The sequence below is a fragment of the Dreissena polymorpha genome, chromosome 2 (genome assembly GCF_020536995.1).
Source record: "Dreissena polymorpha isolate Duluth1 chromosome 2, UMN_Dpol_1.0, whole genome shotgun sequence".
NCBI lineage: Eukaryota > Metazoa > Mollusca > Bivalvia > Myida > Dreissenidae > Dreissena > Dreissena polymorpha.
Window position 1 is genome coordinate 76,873,368 of NC_068356.1, and position 25,901 is coordinate 76,899,268.

Here is a 25,901-nt window from a genome sequence, read left to right on the forward strand (position 1 = left end):
CGTTAGGTATAACATTTTTGAATAACACGGACGAAATGACCGAGTATTACATCAAACCAAAGATTAAAGAGTTTAAAAATTGTCTCGCAGAAATGGCAAAAATGGAAACTAAGTTTAATGGGGAAAATTACAGTTTTAAAAACATTCGCATTTCCGAAACTTATATATCCTTTAACAGTTTTAAATAATCCAGACAATAAAATTATAAGAGACATAAAGAACTCAATGTGATCATTTTTGTGGGATTATAAACCTGATAAAATCGCGAGAAACAAAATTGTTCAAAACTACAAAAATGGAGGACTCAAAATGATTGATCTCGAAAATTTTATAGACACGCTAAAATCAAGCTGGGTGAAAAGGATGTTATATCAACCAACAACAAAATGGGCAAAAATTTACAGTGACATGCTTGAAAATAATGACAATCTCTTTATCTTTAAATGCAACCTAACATCATCAAATATAGACTCCTTGGAATTGAAATCTAAATTTCTAACTGAATGCTTAAAAGGATGGTGCCGCGCGAACTATAAAGAAAAACAGTCAACCATAGGGAAATAAATACTCTGGAACAATTCAAATATATTCCTATTGAATAAAACATTGTTTTACAAAACATGGTTCAATCGAGGTATTACACAAATAGAACATATCTTTAACTACAGGAACAAACTGTTTTATACCTTCACAGAACTTCAAGAATTATATGATTTGCCCCGTTCTGACTTTTTTTAAATACCACACGTTAGTTGGTTGTATACCAAAATGCTGGAAAGAAAAAAAGAACAATGAAGAAAGGTCATACGTGCCACCTAGTAACCTAATTAATAGAATCACCCCGACACCAAAAATATGCAAATTTATAAACGAACTGTTAATAGAGAATACACATATAAAAAACAACAAACAAGAACACAAATGGTAAATGCTTTTTAATAAACAGTTACATTGAGAATCAATATTTACAAATTATATTCAAATCACAATCGATTCCTCCTTAAGAACGTTCCAGTATAAATATCTGATGAACATTGTTCCCAACAACGAAAATCTGTTCAAATATGGCATTGCAGAATCTAGGCTCTGTGATTTATGTTCAATGTCTGTTGAAACTAATATGCATTTGTTTTTGAATTGTCCTAATGTTCATATTTTTTGGAAAAACATTTAGACATATATAGAATCCCAACTTAGCATTTGTACTAATTTCAAATTGTCTTATGAATGTATTTCACTTTGTAATACTTTTATCAACAATAGGAACTGCTCAAACTGTGTCAATTTTATTGTATCACTAGGAAAATATTTTATATTTAAATGGAAATATGTCTACCAATTTTTGAAAGATTTTTTTGAATATTTTAAATACAAAATAAAAATCGAAGAGATTATCGCAAGCTGGAAGGGTAAAACTGAAAAACATACTCAGAAATGGAATAATTTTGTGATTTAATTCTGTTTTCTTAAATTGCAGGGAAAAAAGAAGATAAATATGTTAATATATCTACTTCATATGTTTTTCTACTTGTATACGTTTGTGTCCTACATTGTTCAAAACATACCTTTTTTTTATTTTCATTTTCATATATTTCATATGTATATATATATATATATATATACTAAAAACGAAAAAAAAAGAATTCTGACAAGCTTTCATTTATTCAAAACTGCACCCGTAGCCGAGCGTGGCACCCGTTATGCGGTGCTCTTATTACTAGTTTAAATGCATGCCTTAATACATATAGAGCCGCTCTTGAGCTTGTGGTCAGAAAGGAACCAGTCATAAATATATTGACGTTGAAAATGAGTCCCAAGATGGGGCATCGAAACACAGCCACTAATCCGTGACGACTTTTCAAGTTGTTGAAGGGATTAGGTGAACGAAATGTTTAATTAAAAAAACAAAAACACAAAAAAACAGTTTTTAATTGTGAGCGTTAGCTCACAAATAATGAAGACCGAATTTTGCAAATCAGTATGCCTTAGCTACGCTAGGAACCGTAACCCGTGACTGCCTGTGTGGATAACTCCAGTAAAATTTAGCAGACGACATAATGCTAAAAGCGTCTGCTTTAACCACCGCATCTGCCTGTTCTCACTGGTACAGTACATAGTGTGTATTCAACAGCTTGTAAGACAACGTTGGCCAGTCTAGTGTTTATGATTGAAATATGTACATATTGGCTGCTTTCAGGGAAAACGGGGCTTAATGCATGTCAAATAAGATAAGCCTGTGCACACTGATTAACTGTATCAATGATTTGAAAAAAACAACACATCTCGACCTGTGTTTTAACACACACTCTTAATAAATGTGAATGGGTTGTGGTCATTACAAACTTGCGATATAAAAAGCTATAACATAATTTTGAAAACTGAGTTGCGTCTAAGATTATACAACAGCGAACAAATTCAGTGCCTTCAGCGCTTTGATAATAATACGTTGTTGCATTCGGAGATAAGTACCAATTTATTATAATATATTGGTTGCTCTCATATGGCCATTTCATGTATGAATCAAAACCGTTTTAAGGTGAACACTAGTTTACGCGTGTTTTTCCCCCAAAAAAACTTAAACAAAAACAGCATTGTGTAGTTTGTTTGACATAAAGCCGCTCGCGTTTGCTTGTGACCGTCTTCGAATATTGATTGTGTTTATGGACTACATACGTTGTGTTATCGTGTTTAAGATTTAGTTCACGGTTTAGAAACGCTTAATATGTTCGTTTATCAACTTGAAAAAATTGCTAATACTTTGACAGTATTTCTAGCAACATTTTTTTAATATATATATATATATATATATATATATATATATATATATATATATATATATATATATATATTGCTTTTATTGCTAAAAACGTGATGCTCAAAACTATAAAAGGTACATTTTGAATTTTACCAACCAGATGTAAAACTCAAGGTCTAGCGTTAATAAAAATTATTATAGAACCATTTTCATTGGCAATAATGCATTAATTTTTCACACCTTTATATAGTTACTTCAAATAGGAATATACAAAAAGCAATTATGGGACAGTATTTAATGCCTTCTTATTTGAAGATAATGAAATTCAAAAATGCAATGCCACTGAATGCTAAGCACAAACATACCTTTCTGGTCTTTACCTATATAAAAGTGTATATTTATTCCAAAGGAATTTCAATTTGTTCAATGATCTTAGTGGAATTTGTGCAATGTTCTTAAACATACAATTTATTCTATAACCGAAAGCAGGTGTTAATATGCGCTTAATATCTAGACAAACCTCGACACAAGGTGAACATTTAAAATGTTTTCTCTGTTGACATCGTTGTAGGCTGGTTTTTCCTTTATCGGTTATTTACATCAATGGACTTTAACTTTTCCATTTATCCGTCAGTCCATATAATTGGAACCTTCAATTTATTTACAAATCATAGGGACTTTGGATGAAAACATGTATATTCTTGACTCGTGAAGATTATGGACGACCATGTTTCCGACGATTGTAGACAGTCAGGTCAATTGTAATAAACATAGCGAAAAGTATAAATAATTAATGAAGTATGAATTATAAATCCGCAGATCAATTAAAGGAGTGAAAACATTGAATTCAAAACTAGTGACCATTAATAAATTTTTTATGATAATCACAATTATTCTTAAAATAACTGAGATGTTATCATTGAACTCAGTTTACATATTTAGCAAAATGTTGGCTTATCTCATATAGTCTATCATTTGTTTTTCCTATGTATTGCTTTCCGTCAATGAACATAATCGAAAGAATTCAACATATGATCTTGAAACTAGGTGTATAAGCAGTGTTTACGAGATTATGTATGGCCTCTATATTGTTTTAGGTGTCAAAGGTCGGTCATATGCATTCTACCTAAAAGTAACTTAAAACCACGAAAATAAATGAGTAAATACAGGAAGAGCAATCGCGCATGCTGTTGTTACAATTGCCTTGCATCAAATCCTATGGACTAATGCTTACACCATGTTAGACATACCTTCAGCGTTAAATCATTGAAAAAATGTTTTCTTGATTTTCAGCGGAAAAGACGTGAACTGTTGACGAGGCTTATTCATTGAAGAATGCGTCAGTGATTTTGATATCGTGTTACAACATGGGAACACATTGAAATATCGTGTACACATATCTATAAAGTGTTAAGGTTGTTGGCGGTCTTTTGTTTTGCATTTACATAATTGTTTCAACAAAGTTGCGATTAAAATTAAAGTAATAAAAGCCTTCAATTCAAGACAACATCCGTCCATGCATGTTGTCTGACAAGCATGGTCCAAATATCTTGCACATAATACAGAGTGGGTAATTACGTGAAAGTCAAGATGGCGACGTCCATACCGAGACAGTTATTTATCGCCGTTTTATACCCTTTATTTCTTCTGTTTATTTTTAAATGACGCTCACTTTCCAGCCATATCAGTAAAAAGGTGATAAGCGTTTATTTCGTATTTAAATTCTCTTTATATCTCGACTTTACTCCCCGCATATTTTCTTAGTGGAGCCCTTTTTAGGTCATCCCGCTAAGAAATTTCGCACTGAGTAAAGTCGAGATATAGAGCGAATATTACTATGAAAGACAGTAACTTTCTTCCTTAATATGTCTGGAAAGTGAGCGGAGTAAAAATAAATAAATACAAGTACTAAAGGGTATACAACGACGAAAAATACCTGCCTCGGCATGGACGTCGCCATCTTGTCTATCACGTGATTACCCTCTCTGCTAATAGGTACCTGGTATTTCATATGTTCAACGCATGATTAGCGGAGTAATATACAAATATATATATATATATATATAATTGCATTAAAACATGAGATTGTTTCAGCCATAGAACTTACATTTCGTCACATAAGTCTATCTTCCGTACAATTTTTAATGCAAAGTATCAATCGCGGAATTGTGTTCTGACTGGTTCGTGACATATGATCATCCTGCTAAGAAGGGGGCGTTTGAATTAGCCAAGAGCATATAAAATAAGTACAATACAATGACTGGATTGGACCATTTCGGAGGGAGATTCTCAAAGTGTGTATATTTATCAAAGTCGGTAATGTACAACTGTGGTTTCATCTGGATAAGGATTGACTGCATAGTGGGTGGTACGGTCATCAGTGATGGACGTTGCCTCTCAGGGGGCTTATCGTAACGATCCGGTGCACCTGTAGGACGTACTGATAGCTGGGTGGAACTATGGCACGGCAGAGAGTGTTCAGTGTTCACACCGTTTCTATAAACAAGGGTTGAGTCAAGACTTGAGCCATGTGTAATGCTGTTCGACACTTTGTGAACTGGGAGAGCTATATGGGATTTAAGGGTGAAATGGGGCGAAAACTAGTCGACACATGATTCTTGCTCAGATTTAGTGTTCGTAGTTAGTGGATTTTGGTAAAGTTACTTGTTGTCAGGGAAAACAACGTTGCGTTTTTTAGTACTGAAGGGTTTCTACTAATATTTAAACGCAATGCCTTAGTAAATTGAATCTAGTTTAAAATACCTTCATAGATGTTTATTCTCCGTTTCGTGGTGCTTGTATGCCCGTTATATTATGCAGTTCACAACAACACTTCCGGTTTCGTAAAGACCCGGTCTCGGACCGCCCGGTATCGTCTAAACGCCGTTTCTCTACGGACCCGTTTTGTTTGTGTTTTGTTAGGACTGTTTTTACATTTGGTAGGAGATACAGAAGACGTTTAATCACCTTTACGACAATTCTGCTTTATTATTCAGGCGACTAGGTTAACTTAGTTGAAGATAATGAAGGTAATATTTGATCTGTTGACACTGGAAGCCGGAAAATCAAATAGTGTCATGGTTTGTATTTTAAAGGTGCACAGTAGTGGTAAGATGTCTTGTTATCATAAAATAAACAATTTTACCCATGAATTATTGCTAAATAATATCATGTCTGATTACAAAGTATTTATTCAGGAAAAAAGCACTATTTCCATGAACATTTATACCATGTTATATATTTAATCTATTCTAGACAATACAAACAGTGACACTTGCTTCTGTAAGACCGTGATACTTGCGAAGCTATGGCTACATAATCAAATTCAGCATATCGTTTACTATAATAAAAAAGACTGCTCAACTATTTTTCTGAGGATAGCAATTACCTGCATTGTCTATATTTATTGAAACTAGTTGAGTTTTCATTTCCATTGCACTCTTTTCATTTATTATTTTAAATTCCTAGTATATTCCAACATCTTGAATGGAATCCTTCTCATTTGGTTTGCAAACCTCATAAAATTGTCACGGTAAATTAAGATGTCGATACAAATGCTTATTATTTAAGAATTAGGAACGGTTATCTAGTGGGCTTTTGTGTTGACAACATACTGTATCGCAATTTTGGTTCGAACTATTACGACTAGAACCATATCCCAAAGTGTCAGTGTCAACCAGGTAACACTAGTGCGCTGTGGCTATGTACGCAGGAACAGTTGCTTTGTAATCAATAGTTAGTAGGAATATGATGTTTTTAATGTACGTGTACATGTAACAAAAATATCGGGTACCGATTAAAACGTCGTTGTGTGATATCATAGGTGTATTTCGTATATATTTTGTATCATAGTCGATCATTTGACCATAAAAAATGCATAATTTCGATGCATGCTTATATGAACGGGTCATCTGAATTATGCGAAACGAAATGTGATCATAAGACCATACTTATTTTAGACACTTGTCACGATGTAAAATACTATATAAGAACAATTCGGAACCGCAAGCGATTGGCAAAATCACATTATCTGCTTCACGACCTGAAAAGATTTGAGCTTGAAGACTTCACGGGGCACCGACAGATAAATTACTAAAGGGAGCGAAGATGTCAGCGTTATATTTCAGCTGCCTCTTAATGATTCTCAGTAAGTTTAGATTTGATTTAACATATATATTGTATTTATGATATAACATGACCTTTTTAGTGTTTCAATAAAGTCGCAATATTTACATTAGTGTTCCTTGGTGTATTTAAAACATAACTATTTCACATATACATGAACATGCATTTAATGGTTCTTTGATCATTAGCCTTAACCAGATATTCTTACTAGAAACTAACTGTATTATTATTTTTGTAGGGCCCTTGCATACTGCCTGTGACACGGATTGGGATGGTATGTGTCTTATGCAAATTGATTAAAACCGTGAAAGCAAACTTATCGATCGATTAAGATCACGCATTTTCAATAACAAATAAAACATGCTTTATCAAATAGCATGTTCTAAATGTTTATGTTAATAGTCTATCACGAGTATAAATAGGATAACCGGTAATGTGTTTGAACAGAAATTTCAACAAATTTTACCTTTTTAAAGTAAAAACTAAGTATCCACATGTTGTTTGTTACGTATTTTTATCAAACAACATATGGTCTGTTCACACATTAACAACATGTCATGAATATGTAGTCTTTACGTATTATTTGTGAAAACAAAGTTAAGATTATAGAAATTATCCATGTGCAGGGATGGGACACTCGCATTACACCCACTGCTCTCACTGCCATAATGGTGGAAGATGCCAATATATGAATAATTTTGATATAGGGTGCCATTATGAATCCAGTTACACTGGCGATCGGTGTGAAGGTATGTTGGTAGTATATACAATTTATACATGCATTTACTTAAATGCAGTTTAACATGTATCTCGGATACTACTACAGAAGTCATGTCTTTTGTGTACACATGCTACCGATAATCTATTTATTTAGCTTTTGAAAAATAAAGTCCGTGATATGGTTATAAAACAATTTAGCACGTAGAATCTAAAACAAATCCATATGCGAATACGTTTGAAAGTTTCAAATACGGTAGTACTACTGTACTACTAGTATGTACAATAATAAGGAACTGAACATTTAGTGTGTGTTTAGATGTAGTGCACGGGATGGTACCTCAGTTGACAAATGCGAAACACATATTCAATGTCAAGATGGCGGGAGTTGCTACTTCGACCACACTCATGAACCAGCAGCAGTATGTCGCCGTCCATCAAGGTACACCAGAGCTTGACGAATGTATTGAAAACACCGTTTGTCGACATGTCGTTTAATTTAAACAAAAATACCCTGAAGTCGAAGAAATGCTGATAATAAGAGTTCTTCATTACCTATATACGGTGCAGAGAAAGACATTTGATTCTGATATTTAGTATTGATATCTGTAGGTTAAAGATAAGTTACGACCGCTATAATAGCTTATACATATCTTTGTGTTCAGATACTCAGATCTTTCTGTTAACACTTAAATTATCCTGAGTTGGTATTATTGTTTACAAGTGTATATCTCTGATTGTTGTAATGGTATCTATGTTGATATAAATGTGATTGCCTTAACACATTATGGTTCATATTTAGCGATTCGATTCGACAAAAACAATGTTACTTAAGTCGGTTACAATTTTCCCTGCAATTAATCCTTCTGATAACCTGCCGAAGACGCCATCCCCGCAAGCACTGACATGACTACCACTTTAACCTCCGTCACAATCAATACCATCACTGCCATCTCCACCACCGCGGCTACGATCACTGCCACCTCCACCACCGTGGCTACCATCACAACAATCTCCACCACCGCGGTTTCCATCACTGCCACCTCCACCATCGCGGCTACTATCACTACCACCCTCACCACCGCGGCTACCACTCCGTCCACGACAACAGGATCTACAATATGGACAGCTTCAAACCCGGCCTGTGTCAACTACGGTATTGCAACTTGGTGTTGACTGAACATGCGTACTTAAAGTATTGATATATAGTTGTAACACACTTTTTAAAGTTGTCTGTCGTTTATGGGAACTAACATTCATGAATAATCGTTAGGAAATTTAGAGATATGAAACCATGCGTGGGTTTCGCCTTTATTTTTAGTGTTTAATACTATCTCCGTTAGTTGGTCATTAAGGCAAAAAGAAACTTCAGCTGCGCCAGAAAGAGAGAAACCTAATAGCATGTGGGGCTATATTCGTTACAATAATCATATTGCCAAAAAGTTTTGCACAAATTACACGCGTTACTAGACGCGTACCGGTAGGCAGCGTTTTCCGACGTTTTTAAATATTCATATTTCATAATCGCATTCTGAATAATGTCATCCTTTTCAATTTGTTGAGCATTTAACAAGAAATTTAAAATGTGCTACATGTGTTGATTGTCTATTTCTGGATATACACACACCAGACATTGTTTACAATCCAAACGATCTTCATGATTCAAATTGATTTATCTCTATGTTAGCGCAAGACAATGTGACGAGAAAATGACAGGATTTCAGATCTTGTTCGCTCTGAATACGATTCAAAATAATTTTAGAAATAACAATGTTTCTAATATCTTGCAGATAATTCGGCACACCCTTGCAAAGACAACTCTGTTTGCACTCTTCCACATGCGAAGGGAGTTATATGCCCGGACCTAAACGAGGAGCATTACTGTCCAGTCACGTGCGGCTGCTGCAACAATGACAACCACAAGAATGCCATAGAATACGCAGTTAATCACATCAGATTTCATTCAAATTTTGGCAATAAATTGATGCTTTAGTCATTGCATTGCATTAAATTCAATAAAGATAAGTAACCACATACTGGATTTGTTTTACGGAAAGTTTTTAAATTAAACATGTTTAAAATCCATGAACAAACTGTGCTAATATGTGGTCACGTGCTTACAATAGGTATATGTTAACAGCAACAACTACAACAACAACAAATACTACTACTACTACTACTACTAGATATTAATGTAATTGAAAAGTGTCCTACATCGTGTGACTGTTCTAGTTCAAATTACGTATAAAGTCAAGTTGGACATGTTATGACTGGCGATCTTAATTTCATTCATAATAAAAACCTAAGAAATTTACTGCGCAGAGGCCCAATGTATTGACGTCATATTCCTATCGATTTTGATAACTGCATTAAAAAAAATCTAAATATCTTTACAAGAATATTATACACAATGTTGCATGAAGGAAAATGCAGAAATTACTGCACTCAATTATTTGAAAACCAAAGTAATATTTATGGTCATGAATAAGATAAATTTTTATAATCCAAATCCTTTGGCCTTGTAACATCCGCCTAAATTTAATAAACAAAGTCTCTGTAAATTGCTTAACGACTAACAATCTAACTTCGGCATAGTTACTGCAGATAAGGCTGCTAATAATGTTATAATAATATGACGAGTGTTTTATGTTCAAACGATTTCACAAGAACTTTCACAAACTATATCATATTGTGATTGCAAACTCATGATATTATTGCCTACCATATTGCCGTGTGCAAAAATCTAAATGTAAAAGTAAATATTACTGACAAGAAATTGCCATCACTTTACTGGATGCGTAAATTACATAAGACGCCATATAAAAGTCGTTTTATCGCTAATTCAGTGTCTTGTACCACCAAACAATTATCAGTGTATCTAACAGTGTATCCACATCGAGTGCTTTTAGATATCATATAGCTAAATATTGTACTCAGGTTTATGAAAATAGTTATATAAACCTATTTTGGTCAATTCAACGTTTTAAGGACGTATGCTGCAGTTTTAAACGAAAATTGTTTTATACCTAGAATTTGATAATTTTTGGTATTTAGCTAGAAACATACATTGTGCATAGAAAAGTAAAATAACAGTCATGGGTCACCATTGTTGTTAATTTTTTATTCGCATTTGAACAACACGCCTATTTCATCCTATTTTTTTAACAAATAAGGTAATTACATAAAAACTTAAGTAAATTAAAGAGAAAACTGTTAAAAACAACTTCAAGTTCGCTCAAAATATATTATACTGATTCGATTTGACTGCAAATTCATTTTATAAAACAACATCGATCCACTGGTTAATGTTTTTTAATTAGTTTTAATCAACAACAAAATCAACAGAATTTTACATATGAAAATGAACAAAAGTGCACACAAGTTATTTTTATTTTTACATGACTTCCAATACCTAGATTTTGTCAAAATTAAATAAATGGTTTATGAGTTATAACTTAATAAAAATATAAAAAGAAAAACATAGGTCACCGGGGTCGTTTGTTTACAACTGCGGTGTTACTGCTTGAAGTAAAATACAATTTAAGTAAAAAAATCAGGTCAAAACACACACATTATGTGCAGCAAGATCAGAACAAAGTAGGTTAATAGAGCATCCAACTGAAAAAGATGTAAAGGGGCATATCGGCGATATTTATTGTAATGCTTGATATGATGGCTTGACCAATATATTGCGGTATGCCAATTCAAAATTAAATGTAAATGTAAACACAAAGTATGTGAAGCAGGATCAGTAAAATTAGGATTATACACACACACACACACACCAAACAAGATGCATATAATACATTTAAAGGGGCATATCAACGTTTGAAACATATGATGATCCAATTTGCTTAATTCTAATGAAAGCTATCCGTTTTAAACAAGTATTACTTGCAACACAAAAAATTTCAATGGTAAGGGTGTATCGACTTTTTTCCGTAACTAGACTAATGCTCGCCGTTACATTCACGCGACCACTGTGTGGTCTTTGGGATGATGGTTGATTCGAATTGTGTAGTTAAGGGCCTTCACATTAAATATCAATTGCCATTGCTTCATAATACTTTTTTATTATTATTCCCTTATTAGACATACATCCCATTTTTAACGACTATCCGAAAAAACATACACTATTGCGCAACCGGTGTTACAGTAAAAACAAATTTGCGTGAAACTAAACTGTCGCGTTCGTCCTTAACCTAACTAGTAGGTACATTGATAACGTTCTAAATTTAGATTACCCAAACTTTGAACAATATATTAACAAAATCTACCCAAACGAACGGGTCTTAAATAGATCGTGTCAATCCAATAAGATGCTGCGTATTTAGACTGACATCTTTCTATTAATAATAATATGATTAAGACAAGTTTATACGACAAACGGGACGACTTTAACTTTGATATTGTGAATTTTCCGTTCTTAGATGGTAATATCCCTAAAGGCCTATCCTATGGTATTTACATTTCGCTGTTGGTACGGTACGCCAGAGCATGTTCGTGTATTAAAGATTTTAATGATCGTAATCGTATATTAAAGGGATCTTTTCACGGTTTCGTAAATTGACAAAATTGAAAAAAGTTGTTTCAGATTCGCAAATTTTCGTTTAAGTTATGATATGTGTGAGAAAACATTATTACTGAACATTTACCATAGTCCAATATAGCCATTATATGTATCGTTTGACATTTTGAAAACCTAAAAATTATAAAGCGTTGCAACGCGAAACAATCGAATTATTTGGAGAGTTCTGTTGTTGTCGTTTAAATTTACGAAACTACGAAGATTGCTTATATAATGTATAAAATACATAAACTGTGTATACCCGGCGGAATGGCCGAGAGGGCTAATACGTTTTTACTTCAGACTAATTCCAGGACTCCGGGGGTCACTGGTTCGAGCCCTGGTACCGGCTACTTGTTTTCCTTCTTTTAATTTTATTTTTGATTTTTTACTGGAGCTTTTAATATCCAATGTTTACATTTATCAATATAAAGCATTTAATGACAAACTTCAAAATATGAAAAAATCTGTGAAAAGGCCCCTTTAGCGAAAAAATTGCTAAAACAAGTTTTTTTTGTATCATAATCTACTACGTAACTTTGCTAAATTTCACACAATGTATGGTGATTTAATTTAAAATATGTTTCTTTAAATTGCATTTAACTAATGGAATTTCACACCCATCAAGTTTTGAAGCGTGTTCGCAAATTAAAATATCTTAAAGAAAATGTTGATATTAAACTTTTCAATTTAGTTGACGTACAATGTACTTAAAAACACATGCTTGTTGGTTTTCGATTCACTTCATCTTTCTTTTCTTAAAATATGGAAATATTAATGGAATGACCATTTTATATATATGTTTCTAATCTATTAAATAAACATAGCTGGTTTTATTGGTAATTCGATTTTACAGTACTGTCCCTTGAATATTGTTATTGTTTTATTTTACAGTATTACCCCTTTGAAGTGATATAATGGGCATGTAACAGTTTATAGGTGTCTTTGGCAACCGTTCTTTAGTTTTTTGCGTTTTTACTTCATGTACACTTATATTTTTGTTAATGCAGCATCAACATGCTAAAACAATATTCCGGAACGAGAAAAATATTGCATTTGCATATCAACCGTACTTTCGTTTGACAACTGATCATGAATGTACGACGTGATACTAAATTTAGTTTTAGTGCAGATTCGTTCATAGGACACAAAGACACAATTTTGTTTTACGGATCATTTCGGCTTGCAGGACTGGGTGGGTCACGTAAGCTATCGAATATAAAAAAATAGTTTTATAAACAACTGGTTGCAAGATGAGTTGCAGATAATTGGTGAGTAACCACGTTTTAACTAACTCTTTTAACCTGTAAATTCTTTTCAGCTCAATTCAACAGTGAAAAATGCCCATAATATCACTTAAATTATATTTGTTTTTTTTACGACATGCGTGTCATCGCTTCTTAATTACGTCATCAAAGACACTCTCACTGTTTTGGATACATGCATAGGTCATCGGGTTTATATCGTTAAACTTTATTAATATATTCTATCTTACGGGCGTTTCTTGTTTGATTTATTTTTAAGCAGTCACATAAACAACCAAGCTATGCAATATTAATCTTTTACACCCATTATTGCTGCTTGCACGAAGATGATCTGAAATATTAACTATATGATGCTATATTCTTAAATCTTTTTGTATTAAGAAGCGATATAGTTGACATTTGTTCGTAATTTTATTTCATCGTTCCTCAAAAAGTTGTAACTATGTTGCTCTGGTATCCTTCTTACCATTGAGTAATTACATTGTAATTAAATTGAATGCGTTTTAATTCCCTTTTATTATTGTTATATTTGAGTTGCAATGCTATGAGGTTAAATTTTATTTACAGTTAAACGTATCATGAATATTGCTGGGCCAAGTGTGAAGTTGAGCGCTCTGAAACCGGTTTAAACCCCCAATGCTTTGCATTGACCGTGACCCCAGCTTTACTCTTCTATATGTGTATGATGTTTCGTATTGTGCTGTTTCTTACTGTTCTGACAATTGGTCACTTGCCTTAAATAAAGAACCAACCAATTGTTTATAATGAGAATGCAATACTGCTCCAACAGCTGGAGTTTCACTTCTTTATATTGTATAAATATATAAAGTAAATGTATACTAAATTTATATATATAAAGCATAATCATGGCACTCATTTACATCAAAGCATCTAATGAATGTTTCGATTTTTGCGTGCATTTGCATTTGGGTGTTGGTTCACGTTTAATGGTACGCATACTTATATAATTTTCGTGGCACTTTCTTAATAAATGCATTCATTTTGATCACTGCCGCGTTACAATTGGCGAGTTGTAACAATTACACGTGAGACGTATTGGCTACAACAAGGCTTAAAACACCTGCTTCCGAAGCTAAATACAGATACAGCCGTCATAAAGTGACTCACAATTATGAACTTTTCTTATAAACTTTTCGAGTGATTCCGAAATAATATATATCTATTGTTTTTTGCAGATAGGGATAATATCTGTGATTTTATCAAAGGCCAATTCATATGTACATTTTCATCATTCAAGCAACAATAGTTTTTTTATGTAAACACAACACAAGATATAAACTAAAAATGGCTAAAAATGGAAGATTCGTCACATTTTAATAACAGGTTACAATGATGACACTTTTTAATTATCTCACCAGCCTTTCGCAACTAGGTATTTTGGTGTATTATTTAATGTGTTACCTAAGCAGATTCGCGGCCTATATTAAGCCATTTTTATTTTTTTATCTTGTTTTGTGTCGACATCAAACACTGGTGATGTTCGAATGATAAAATTATACGTATAAATCGGCCTGCGATAAAAGCAAAGTTATTGTCCATATCTACAAAAAACAATATATATATTGTATTTCGGAATCAATCGAAAAGTAACACTGCTTGTGTAATTATCCTTGTTCTTTTTATCTTTTATCTTGATACGCTGACATCAAACAGTATTTTTGCCATAATGATTGATAAGCGTGTACATATTTATCGGCCTGCGATACAAACACGATGGTTGACTCTTTTGTTAAAAAGCAAAATATATATACATTCGGAATTACTCGAAAAGGAAAACTGCTATTCTGATATTTCCTTGTTATTCACTATGTGAATGTGTGGATTATGCTAAATTAAGCGCTGTTATTAAATTAAAGACACGAGTGGAATGTGACGGCATCCGTGTCCTAAGGGCATATCTTTAAAGTTTATGTTTTCCGAATTAAAAGCATTTGGATAACATATCGGTAGATGTTCAGATGCGCTAAATATGCAAGTCTATCGCTTAGTATCATGAGTGAAGTAGATTGTAGATTTTAAAAAACGTGATGCTTCATGCACGTAGGAATTGGAATGACATTGAAATATTGAGATAAGGCTTAAATTGAATTGCACGCACTGAGGAAAAGGAACGACATTAAAATATTGCGAATATAGCTTTAATTGAAATTATCAATATTGACAAGCATGGATGACAACCTTACCTGTTGTGACCCAGAATGAAAACGTCATAAAGATAACGCCATTTTACTACAATATATGTCTGCCCGTGACGAAAACGAAAGATAAGATGTCCCACCAGGGGACCGTTTCAATAAGCTCTCGTAAGTATGTTTAGACTCGTTAACTAGTTGCGCTCATCGCAACTTACCTTTTTGCGTTTCAATAATCTTTCGTATTTTACGATATCGTAGAATACTGTCGTAAGTTTATGAGACGTTATGAGCAGTCGCAGTGACGGCAAAACCAAAATGGACGCCGCGTTTGTTGTGCGTAAACGCCGAGTAAGACGCTTTACGCCCCGTGTTTTGTTAGACGACATCCCAGATGATGTGTTTATGTCGCGTTACAGATTCAGCTTATCAAATCACTCGACACTTAAACTAGTACATTTTACCTTATCTCCTAAATGGCTATGCTTTTAACATATGGTCGAATGTTTTTGTTAAAATATTAAGCATAACTTTAAACCCGTGTTGGATGTGTAGGGTAAAGGTATATATGTCTTATATCTAACCGTTCAAAACGTCTAAGATGTAGAACTCTGGAGGTTAAAATATAGAATCCTGGAGGCTGACAGCATTTAAGTTACATGCAATTCAGAATGTTTTATTGTATGCACGGTTTCGATGAGCTTTCTTATTTCTGATAACAATTACGTGGAACCATGGGTAAAAAAGCTTTTTCTGAAGTTACGCACACATCTGTTTGTGTTTGTGTTCATATGTTACAGCCAGTAAAAGCAATTGCTTACTTAGGTACAACATGAATATAGATGACATGAATATAAAAATGCACAACTTTTTTTCAGAGCAACATGCTACATTTTGCAGGGTTAGTTCTTATAGCATTGAAAGGTACGATTATGTTTAGCCTTTACGTATAATTTATCTTTGTGACTATCAAATCTTATTAATATATAGTGTGAAATTGTTTAATAAATGAGAAGTGTGTTGTTACTGAATAAGAGATATGTACTTTATAACGGTTATACATAGCAACAAAAACGTGTTTATGTTTCATATGCCATAACAAAAGCAAAAGTCAGTTTTAGACTTTTAAATATAACAAAAGTTAATGCATGTTCCCAGTATGTCCTGTTAAGGTCGACGATTACTGTTTGTAATCAACAAGATCGGAATATTTAATACCTGGATCTGGTATATATTTTGTTTTCTTTAAATTTTAATTGCAATGTACAAATAACATAATCAACAATATAAAGGTAATTATATGTATGAAATGTGCCGCGTAGTTGCCGATTTAAAGCTGTATAACGACGGCTTAAAATGTATAGTATGTTATAACTTAAAAAAAATATGTGAAAGAACATTTTCACTTGGACACTTCTCTCGAGAGCTAAAAATGATATATTAGACGAAATATCATTACGAATGAAATGTATCAATACGGACTCATAAACGCCTTCTCGGATCTATAACCAATACTTTATGGCGATTCATTCCGTTTCGTTTTGTGTGTTTGTTCAACAGCTCCAACAGCACTCGGACTAGTGTGTCTCGTTTGTGACCACGTCTCGAGCATACGTGATTGCCCATACATCGAAACGTGTGGATCACACGAGGTATACATATGCATGCCTTTAGCAGTCCCGTTACATGAGTTAGTGCCCTTAGTTTATGACTATGACGCTATCTATAAAGTCTTATTAATAAACATAACGCCATTAATTATTTTAGGTCATTACACATAGAACCGACAGTTTTGAGCCAAAATAATAATTATCCATTTGGCAGTCACTGATACAATATTTTAAAAACAACTTGCAGTGGGATACAATAAGTTTTATTAATTCAATAGAAATAAGCTTATGTTCCAAATATACATGTAGATTCGTGCCTTAAAGTTTACTTTCCCTGGATTCGAACCTGGTACTTTTGGAACAGAAGCTCATGCGCTACCACTGCACCCATCATGCTTAAGATTTTAAATGTGAAACATTAACAGTATATTAGTACACAACGTATGTTACAAAATATCGAGGAAAAGTGATACGAATTCTTTGTTACTGATTTCAAATGATGATCACTGATCAATATTTTTTACATAGTTCTTCTTCAATAGTTTAATGTTTTATTGTTTATACATAATATGTACATGTTCATCCTTTTCGGAATCTATGAGAATTATTATAACAATCGTCCTCTTAGTTGTGACTTAGTCCATTTTATGATAAAAATGCTACACATTACTTACGACGTAGAAGTGTGGTGACTTATCGCTTTGTTGATCAGTACTGTATAAAGAGAATACTAGGTCGGTGCCGAATAAAGCGAAGTTTATTTTGCGAGGCTTAGAAAATCTGAACCACGAGCCTTGGCGATTGGTTCAGATTTTCGGGCCGAGCAAAATAAACTTCGCTTTATTCGGCACCGACCTAGTATTTGATTTATCCCATCAATTTTTTAGTCGTCAATTATTTCTTTACAAATAGAATAGGAAAATAGAACTACACTGAAAATCCCAAAGTTATTTTAAGCAAAGATTGTTTTATTATTTTATTCGTGCCGAGCCTGATATATTACAAAAAGATCAGGCACTAACCTGTTTTTCTGTGTATCATACCTCTGCGTCCCCGATTTAAAAGAATTAATGGAAAAAATACTAAAAAACTGCAGCTTTATCGGGAAAGAATATGACTTTTGTCGTTTGACGTGTTAATAATGACGCCATGAGCACGAGCACTTAATATTTGTAAAAAAAATTTTTTTTGCTGTTTGTGTTGCATTTTGCGTTTAAAATATATAACATCTTGGTACCAAATTGTTTGTTTTGTTGAATCTGTTTCGATTTTACTAAAAATGATTACTTTATAGTTGATTCCGAGTAATATGACCATCCTCCACACATATAAGAGTCCTCCGCGCGTGACAGCTATATTTCAGCATTGCCGAAATAAAGGAAAATATATTCCACAGTCACTGGTTTATTTCGACAATGAACGTCTGATGATGGGATAAAAAAATATTCCATACTGCTATTTGATTCCTTTTTATGTCAATATGTAATAGTAGTATAACACGGATATTGGTCATTTGTAAACATATATGTTCACGTATATGTTGAAAGCGCATCTCAAATATTCTTCTAAGCCGTATAGGTCGGGTTTCCATGTCTCAGTGTCCGCGTTCCGTGTCCGTGTTGCCGAGTCCGCGAACTGGCTGAAATCTGTTGGAGCTATTCCATTATCCGCGTTCCGCGTCCGCATTTTTCGTCCGCGAAATAGGTCCTGAACTCTTCATCGTTCAGCTCTAATTCTCTAACAAGACGGCAGACTGTGCCGTAAGTTTCACGGTTTCTTATGATGGCACGTTTCCAGTACCTATGTCTGCGTTTCCGTCTACTAACATGCAGTACTGCCGCAGCAGTCATCATAAAAAAATGTGTGCTCTTCTAATAACGACATCCTAATACAAGTACCACCACGTTTGGAACGAGCTTTTTACACGGAAAGGCTAAAATAATAAGCGGATGTATCGAATCGATAATCTGTGTCCGTATACGGAACGCGGACACGGAACGCGAACGCGGACACGGATGCATGGAAACCCAGCCATAGCACTAAATATTCTTTTCAGAATGATCGTTAGTTTTATTATAGGTATGCTATTTAGAAGGACGTAACTCGAGTAATGGGCACGCGTTATATCAAGGCGGATGCAGGGAACGTCAAGTGAGTTGATAATTGTATTTTGTACACGGTAAGCGTATGTATAAGCATGTGTTACTATTGCAGAATAAGTGAGAAAATTATTGCAGAATAAGTGAGATAACTATTGCAGAATAAGTGAGATAACTACTGCAGAATAAGTGAGATAACTATTGCAGAACAAGTGAGATAACTATTGCAGAATAAGTGAGATAACTATTGCAGAATAAGCGAGATTACTATTGCAGAATAGGTGAGATAACTATTGCAGAATAAGTGAGATAATTATTGCAGAATAAGTGAGATAACTATTGCAGAATAAGTGAGATAACTATTGCAGAATAAGTGAGATCAGAATGTTTCATTAGCAAATATTTATTATTAATCTTAATATTGTCCACATGTCCTTCCATCCGTAAACAAACCTGCGTAATGCAATTTCTAAAAAATGAAGATACTTAAATAAAACTTGATAAATGTGAGGATTACACAACCGTTTTGTTTCCCAAGAGGGAAAATATCACGCGAAAAAAAGTTTAAAAAAAAGTATTACTAAATTATCGTTTACATGCTTATATAAACTTGACTATAGGTTCGCTATGTATTTGTTTATCAACAATTCCCCGTCTTAATCAGTTCGTCTGACAGGCAATTGTGAAATGATTCGATAGGAATGCAAGATATGATCACGAAACTTGATATTTTATCGAAAGTGTTGATATGGTTTCACCGAGTCTTTAATTTCTTTGCCGAACAGCTTTCAGGTGAATTTTAATAAAATATAGCTTCACTTCTAAAAATCGCAACCCTGGCTCTACTACTAGTATCTTATATATTTGCCGTGCTCTGTGATAATTGGGTTTAGAACAGGTGCGTAAAATGTCGTCCCAGATTAGCCTGTTCAGTCCGTACAGGCTAATCAGGGACGACACTTTCCGCCTTTATTATATTTTTCGTTTACAGCAAAAATCCAGTTTAGGCGGTAAGTGTCTTTCCATATAAGCCTGTGTAGACTGCACAGGCTAATCTGGGACGACACTTTACACACATGCATTTAACGCCCTTTTCACAGAGCACGGCTCATATATAATTCAGGTCGTCCATCAATTGTTCACATAGTGACTTCATCTCGCAATTCATTCGTATTGTATATTTCGGTACATGAACACAGAAGTTTATTCATATATATGAATTCATACTTTAAGATACAAACAAACAAACATATACACTTATTGTTTCAAAAAATAAGTATATTTATATCAACCTATTATTTATTTTTTGTACTTAACCCGTAAATCAGATCTGTCATAATATATATTATTCATATTTCAATATGTTTTGTGTCAGAAATGCTTCACCGCAACGACTGTTGGAAAACGGACCGAAGCAGCGTTTTGTTCCCAGTGCTGCGACCACAACTTGTGTCAGGCCTCACTTTGTGGGGGCACAGGTAATTTTAACCATTAAAACCCGTTTCATAGGTATTAATATGATACAAGTATCAAAGTTCCATAATTTATTATGATTATATCTAAGATAATGATTTGATACCTCTTCATACAAAATCTTATATTTTAAGGATATTCTCCCAATCGAGGCCCCATGTGTTACGATTGTCCAGAAGGATTGAACCAAGGAGACTATTGTGACAGAATTATAGAGGCATCACATGATCAGGTATTTTCTTTACTGTAAAATACACTATGTTTTCAAATCTACTAGTACGATTTAATAATAAAAATGCATGTATCAACAATGTGTAGCAAGTGTAAAGATTTGTATATATCGAAAAATCGTATAAATATACAGTCGTGCCGTAAACTTATTTGACATCATTTTATCCGTATGAAGGCATATACACTACCTTGTTATTTAGTGAGTTGAGTGATATTATAAGATATGCAACAATTTTCAAACAATAATTGATAAAGTGAATAACTGTTATGTTATTATTTCACCCAGGCAAGTCATTTTGTAGAAAAAAGCTTCATTGATGCTTTTGCAAAAGAGCCTTTATTATGAACGTCTTATATTTGCGTTTAAATGGTTCTTCTAACATTTAATGTTGTGTGCCTGTTTGACAACAATCCCGCATTATGTTTCGAGACGCGACTTGTGCGTTCAACAATGTTTGTGTCACACGTTAGTACTCAGGATTTATTATCATTGTTTATGTCGCAAAACAAATGCTCTAATGTTGTGTCATATCGATTGGATTGTTTCCTTTACAATACATACTGTTTATCACAAGTTCCTATTTGCCGAGTACCACTGCGAGGAACCAGTTTCCAACCAACCGATTATAGAGAACACTTTATCTTTTAAAATATTAATCAACTAATAGTATAAAGATAACATGCGCGAGTGAAACAGTAATTTACAATAAATAAAATGGAAATCAATTGGGACGAGTCATGGTCTTGTACGTTGTAATGTGATGCTTTAGGATTTCGTCAAATAATAACTTATAGCCGAATTTGCTTCAGTTATAAACCACAATAAAAATTCGAAGATATTACGTACTTTAAAAAAAAAAGTCAAAGTGTGATAGTAATGAGTAACACACACTCCGATCGTATTGGTATGATCACTATACACATGTATTAGTGTCTTCAATGGTTGAACGATTCATTTTTCAACAAATTTACTGCCGTGACAATGCATTTCAACAGCCCCGCACCTCGCCCCCCCCCCATTTTTAAAAATCAAAATCAAAATAAATAATATAATAAGATACTATAATCACTGTTCCAATTATTGCTACAGGTCTGTACAGAATCAATGAGATTGTCACTCCAGGGTACTTTGTTTTATGCTACTAGCCTCCTGGAGAAAAACGTAAGTATCATGTTTGGTTAGGCGTGTCTACTGACTCGCAAATGAAAAAAAAAACACATATTTATTTATAAATTAAATGCTCATATATGATTGAATACAACTTTCTTATATAATTCACCTAACAGGTTTTGTAGAAACTGACTCGACTCACTGAAGTCAAGACCGTATCGAAAGTCCACCATAGTTTTGTAGGACTTATGTCACGTACAAATTCGATAGTTTTATTAGTTTTAAAGGAAGACCAAAGCCTACATGTACGTCGATACCAAGTATTGGCAAGTTGCATGTTTTACGATTCGAAATTGTCAAATGCTAAAATTCGCAATATCAAATGCTAAAAATACCAGAGAATTTATCTTATAGAATTGTTGATACCTTTACGGGCGAAAAACGAATGAAAATATGTTTAATAACAAGGAGAAGGATACTTCCTATTTAGGGCAAGTATTGGCTTTTAATTGGTGCATTCACTATTAGCGGGTACCATCCACTTTTCATTTCAAAACTCATGACTGACGTGGAAACTTACCGGATATTTCCCTGTTCTCACAGCACATTCACCGATACTTTATTTGTGTTCAATAATAGGCATGTGACAGAGCACTAGCAAGGCTAGCTGCGGAAAACTTGCATATCACCGGCGCCAATGGCTCGTGTTTCAACTGCTGTAGCGGTGACCTGTGTAATAACAGGTGCAACCTAGCGACACCTATTGTGCAAGGTATCTGATATTGTTTCTACTGTTTTTAAAAAACCTAATCATGCTAGAAGATACCTTAATGCGATAGAGCAAGCTTGTAAACAATGCAGGTTTTGGAATACGCATAAGTTTTACCGTGTTGAATTGATCTTATCGATTAACAAAGTTAGGGACTACAACTAACTTACCCTTGAAATAGATAAAGCGAACCAGAAATAGCTTAGCTTTGAATTGACAAAAGCAAACAATTGGTACGAACAACGCATCGACATTAATGGTTCTGTAAAATATCGTACGTAAAAAGTCCCTTTAAATTTGCCACTTCACACGTTTTACTTGAAAAAAAAATCGGTTTAGTAAACATATTTAATTTCCATATAGGCTTCATTGTCATTTAGATGACCATCAGTATTAACATAATCGTCAAGTAATAAAACCTGTATATTCTCGACCTTATAAACATGGCTTGTATTAAAGGCATACACGATTAATTTCGTTTAACAATCCACCATTTTAATTTTACTGTTGATAAAAAGCGCCTGATTAAACAAAACCGCGAACCTATTGACAAAACAACAACGGATGAACACGCACTAGTTCTGCCTGTCTAAACGTAAACTAAAAGCTAGCAAAGCTCTATAAAATAAACATTGATAAATAACGCTACATTTTGCTGCATTATTAATTTTATTTTTTTGTTTTCGAATTTATCAATATCTATAAACACAATATATAAAATGTTTATCTAATATTATGAAAATCTTATTTTATTTTCGTTCTTATCTTGATATATTATATCTTTAGATGTATTCTGATCACTATCGTAAATATATAGTCTAAAAATGTTGTTGTGTCGGTAAAGTTGTATAACTATTGCAATAGACGCAATTAAAAATATATTGAAATTGTACCAAATAATTCAGTTCAACAAGAACAGAAAATGATTCATAACAAGTCGATTTTTAAAATGAATCTTGTATGCATGGGTTAAGTCACTTTTATTTTGTAAAATCACAAACCTTAGTTGCATTCATTAACTGTTCGTTTATTAAGCTAGTCTTGGTTATATGTTGTGATATAAGTTTATCTTAAAAAAAGGTTTAGAAGTGTAACACAATATCATACGTTCTGATATGAAACTCATTTAAATAAAGGTGAGTTTAGAAATTTGTTCTTTTCAATATTGTATGAGACAAGTAAAGGTGACAGGTGTATGTGATCAAACATGATAAACACTTTGGATACTTGAAATAAGAATACTTTAGTTTAGTTTGGTTTCTGGTTTAAATTACAGTGTGTAAGGACGCCTCAACTCCTGAAACATGCAAGTTGGCAGCTGCCTACATCTGTGGCGATAAGACGATGGCTACTAACGCAGGATGTCTACACTACTGTGGTTTATGTTAACCTCTGATGTCCACAAATACACAATTGCAAGGCTAATTGAAATGTGTTGTTGTGCTCCTATTTGTACTTACACGGGAAGTGATTACATCCACTGTCATCATGGGCCACTGCCTTACATAAGGTGACTGATGCTTCCGTACTGATTCAAACCTAGGTTAATACTAATTTCAATACTTAATGACAAGGAAAACAATTTCTCATCCGAACACACAAGGATCTTCTTGCGGGTTGCAAGGATCTTATATTTGCAATTTGTTATTTAACATCATATATCGATACTCTTCTATATTTTTCATGCCGCTATATTGTTAATACACACTATGAAGCCTTATAAGCAAAACCTTATCTTTAAACTGTTTATACAAAACAACAAGGCCGAAAAGTGTAATAGATTTTATGTGGGCACTTGTATAGAGGTAGTATAGTAAATCTGTTCAAAGCTTTCCTCGAAGGTAAATATTGTCCACGCTTAGGTTGTTATCGTTTATAATAATCTATATAACGACATATAATTAAGAATCTTTTTCTCTTGAACTACAGGGCACATAGCTTGGATATTGAGTATGTGTTATTACAAAAGGGTCCTCTACACAGTTCATTCAAATCATTTGAATCACCGTAAAACTTAAATCGCCGTAGAAATCAAACACGCCATTGATATTATGTGCGTAGTATTTGATTCACGCGTTAACAGTCATGTGTTTTCTCTGTATAAGTACACTTGATTGAGACTACTTTAGACCAGTCCCGGATTACCGATTAGGGAGAGTAGGCAACTGCCTATGGGCCCTGCGATTTTTAGGGGCCCGATGAGACCGTGACAAAAGAATGTTTTGTTCAGTCCATATTCCCTTACGCTTTATCTGCACTTAAAATTTAAAGATGCTCACGAACTGTTGAATTAATGATGACGAACGCAACCGGTGTACTTATCTTTTTCAAATAGAACATTTAGAAAAAACAATCTAGCTTTAATGACGCAATAACGATACATTGCCTTTTCCATTATAGCCACTGAAAAAGACTTTTGCAGATTATTGACTTTTAAGATATTGCAAACGTCTGTGAAATTAAGTCAGAAGACTTTTAAAAGGTTATTAAATCATTATTAATAACTTAAACAGATACTGATAATTGTTAATGTGTTAATGGTAAATTACAGTACGGAACGGACCGAACGGTAAATACCTATCGGAGATCTTATTTTATGTTTCATAGTATTTCTTTCAAGAAAATACGTTTTATTCTTAAATAAAGAGACAACAGTTATAGTTTTCTTAAAGTCTTCATCTTATAATCACAAAGTCGTAATTGACATTTTATACCTATACACGGAAATTGTAAGATTTCAAGCCTTGCCAGCCTTGACACGGGTAGGCCAATTAAAACGAGTAAAATTGACTTGGCACTGGCGTTCTTGCAATTTCAATGCCGACCAGGGGCTTGGGCAGGGCCCTAAAAGTTTGTCTATTGGCCTCAACGTCGCTTACCCGGCACTGCTTTAAACGCTTTTTGTTTGTGGTTAGTTATGTGGTAGATGTGAGGTTGCCTAGCACAAAAACCATCCCCCAACACAGACAATCACACGGTTTTACATTACCGTGATCCAAGTTTTAATGATTGTATGTATATTATAG

At 33.7% G+C, this 25,901-nt stretch overlaps 2 protein-coding genes across 9 annotated transcripts in view; both read left to right on the forward strand.

Moving 5' to 3' along the window:
- Window positions 1–4,174, forward strand: part of LOC127867694 (apolipoprotein(a)-like) — a 43,009-nt gene extending 38,835 nt beyond the window's left edge. For all 7 annotated transcript variants that reach the window (XM_052409021.1, XM_052409025.1, XM_052409023.1 and 4 more), the window contains one exon: window positions 4,049–4,174. In XM_052409021.1, coding sequence (XP_052264981.1) covers window positions 4,049–4,087 — 39 coding nt within the window. In that variant the 3' untranslated portion in view covers window positions 4,088–4,174. The remainder of the gene's footprint in view (window positions 1–4,048) is intronic.
- Window positions 4,175–15,650: 11,476 nt separating this feature from the next.
- Window positions 15,651–24,300, forward strand: LOC127867695 (uncharacterized). Of its 2 annotated transcripts, none has more exons than XM_052409029.1 (9): window positions 15,651–15,753; window positions 16,461–16,506; window positions 17,143–17,234; window positions 19,272–19,343; window positions 20,667–20,769; window positions 20,899–20,996; window positions 22,086–22,157; window positions 22,746–22,878; window positions 24,152–24,300. In XM_052409029.1, exons 2-9 carry the CDS (start codon window positions 16,467–16,469, stop codon window positions 24,262–24,264), a joined length of 723 nt encoding a protein of 240 aa, XP_052264989.1. In that variant the 5' UTR covers window positions 15,651–15,753; window positions 16,461–16,466; the 3' UTR covers window positions 24,265–24,300. The 2 variants fall into 2 exon arrangements, with proteins under 2 accessions (XP_052264989.1, XP_052264988.1); XM_052409028.1 differs by lacking the exon at window positions 15,651–15,753 and adding an exon at window positions 16,005–16,144.
- Window positions 24,301–25,901: the final 1,601 nt, after the last annotated feature.

Bases quoted from the DNA above. Each gene is read 5' to 3' on its own strand.
- LOC127867695 (XM_052409028.1), top strand. The intron at 16,507-17,142 runs GTACGATTATGT...TTTGTTCAACAG, and splicing joins AGTTCTTATAGCATTGAAAG to CTCCAACAGCACTCGGACTA. The intron at 19,344-20,666 runs GTGAGTTGATAA...GTTTTGTGTCAG, and splicing joins GCGGATGCAGGGAACGTCAA to AAATGCTTCACCGCAACGAC.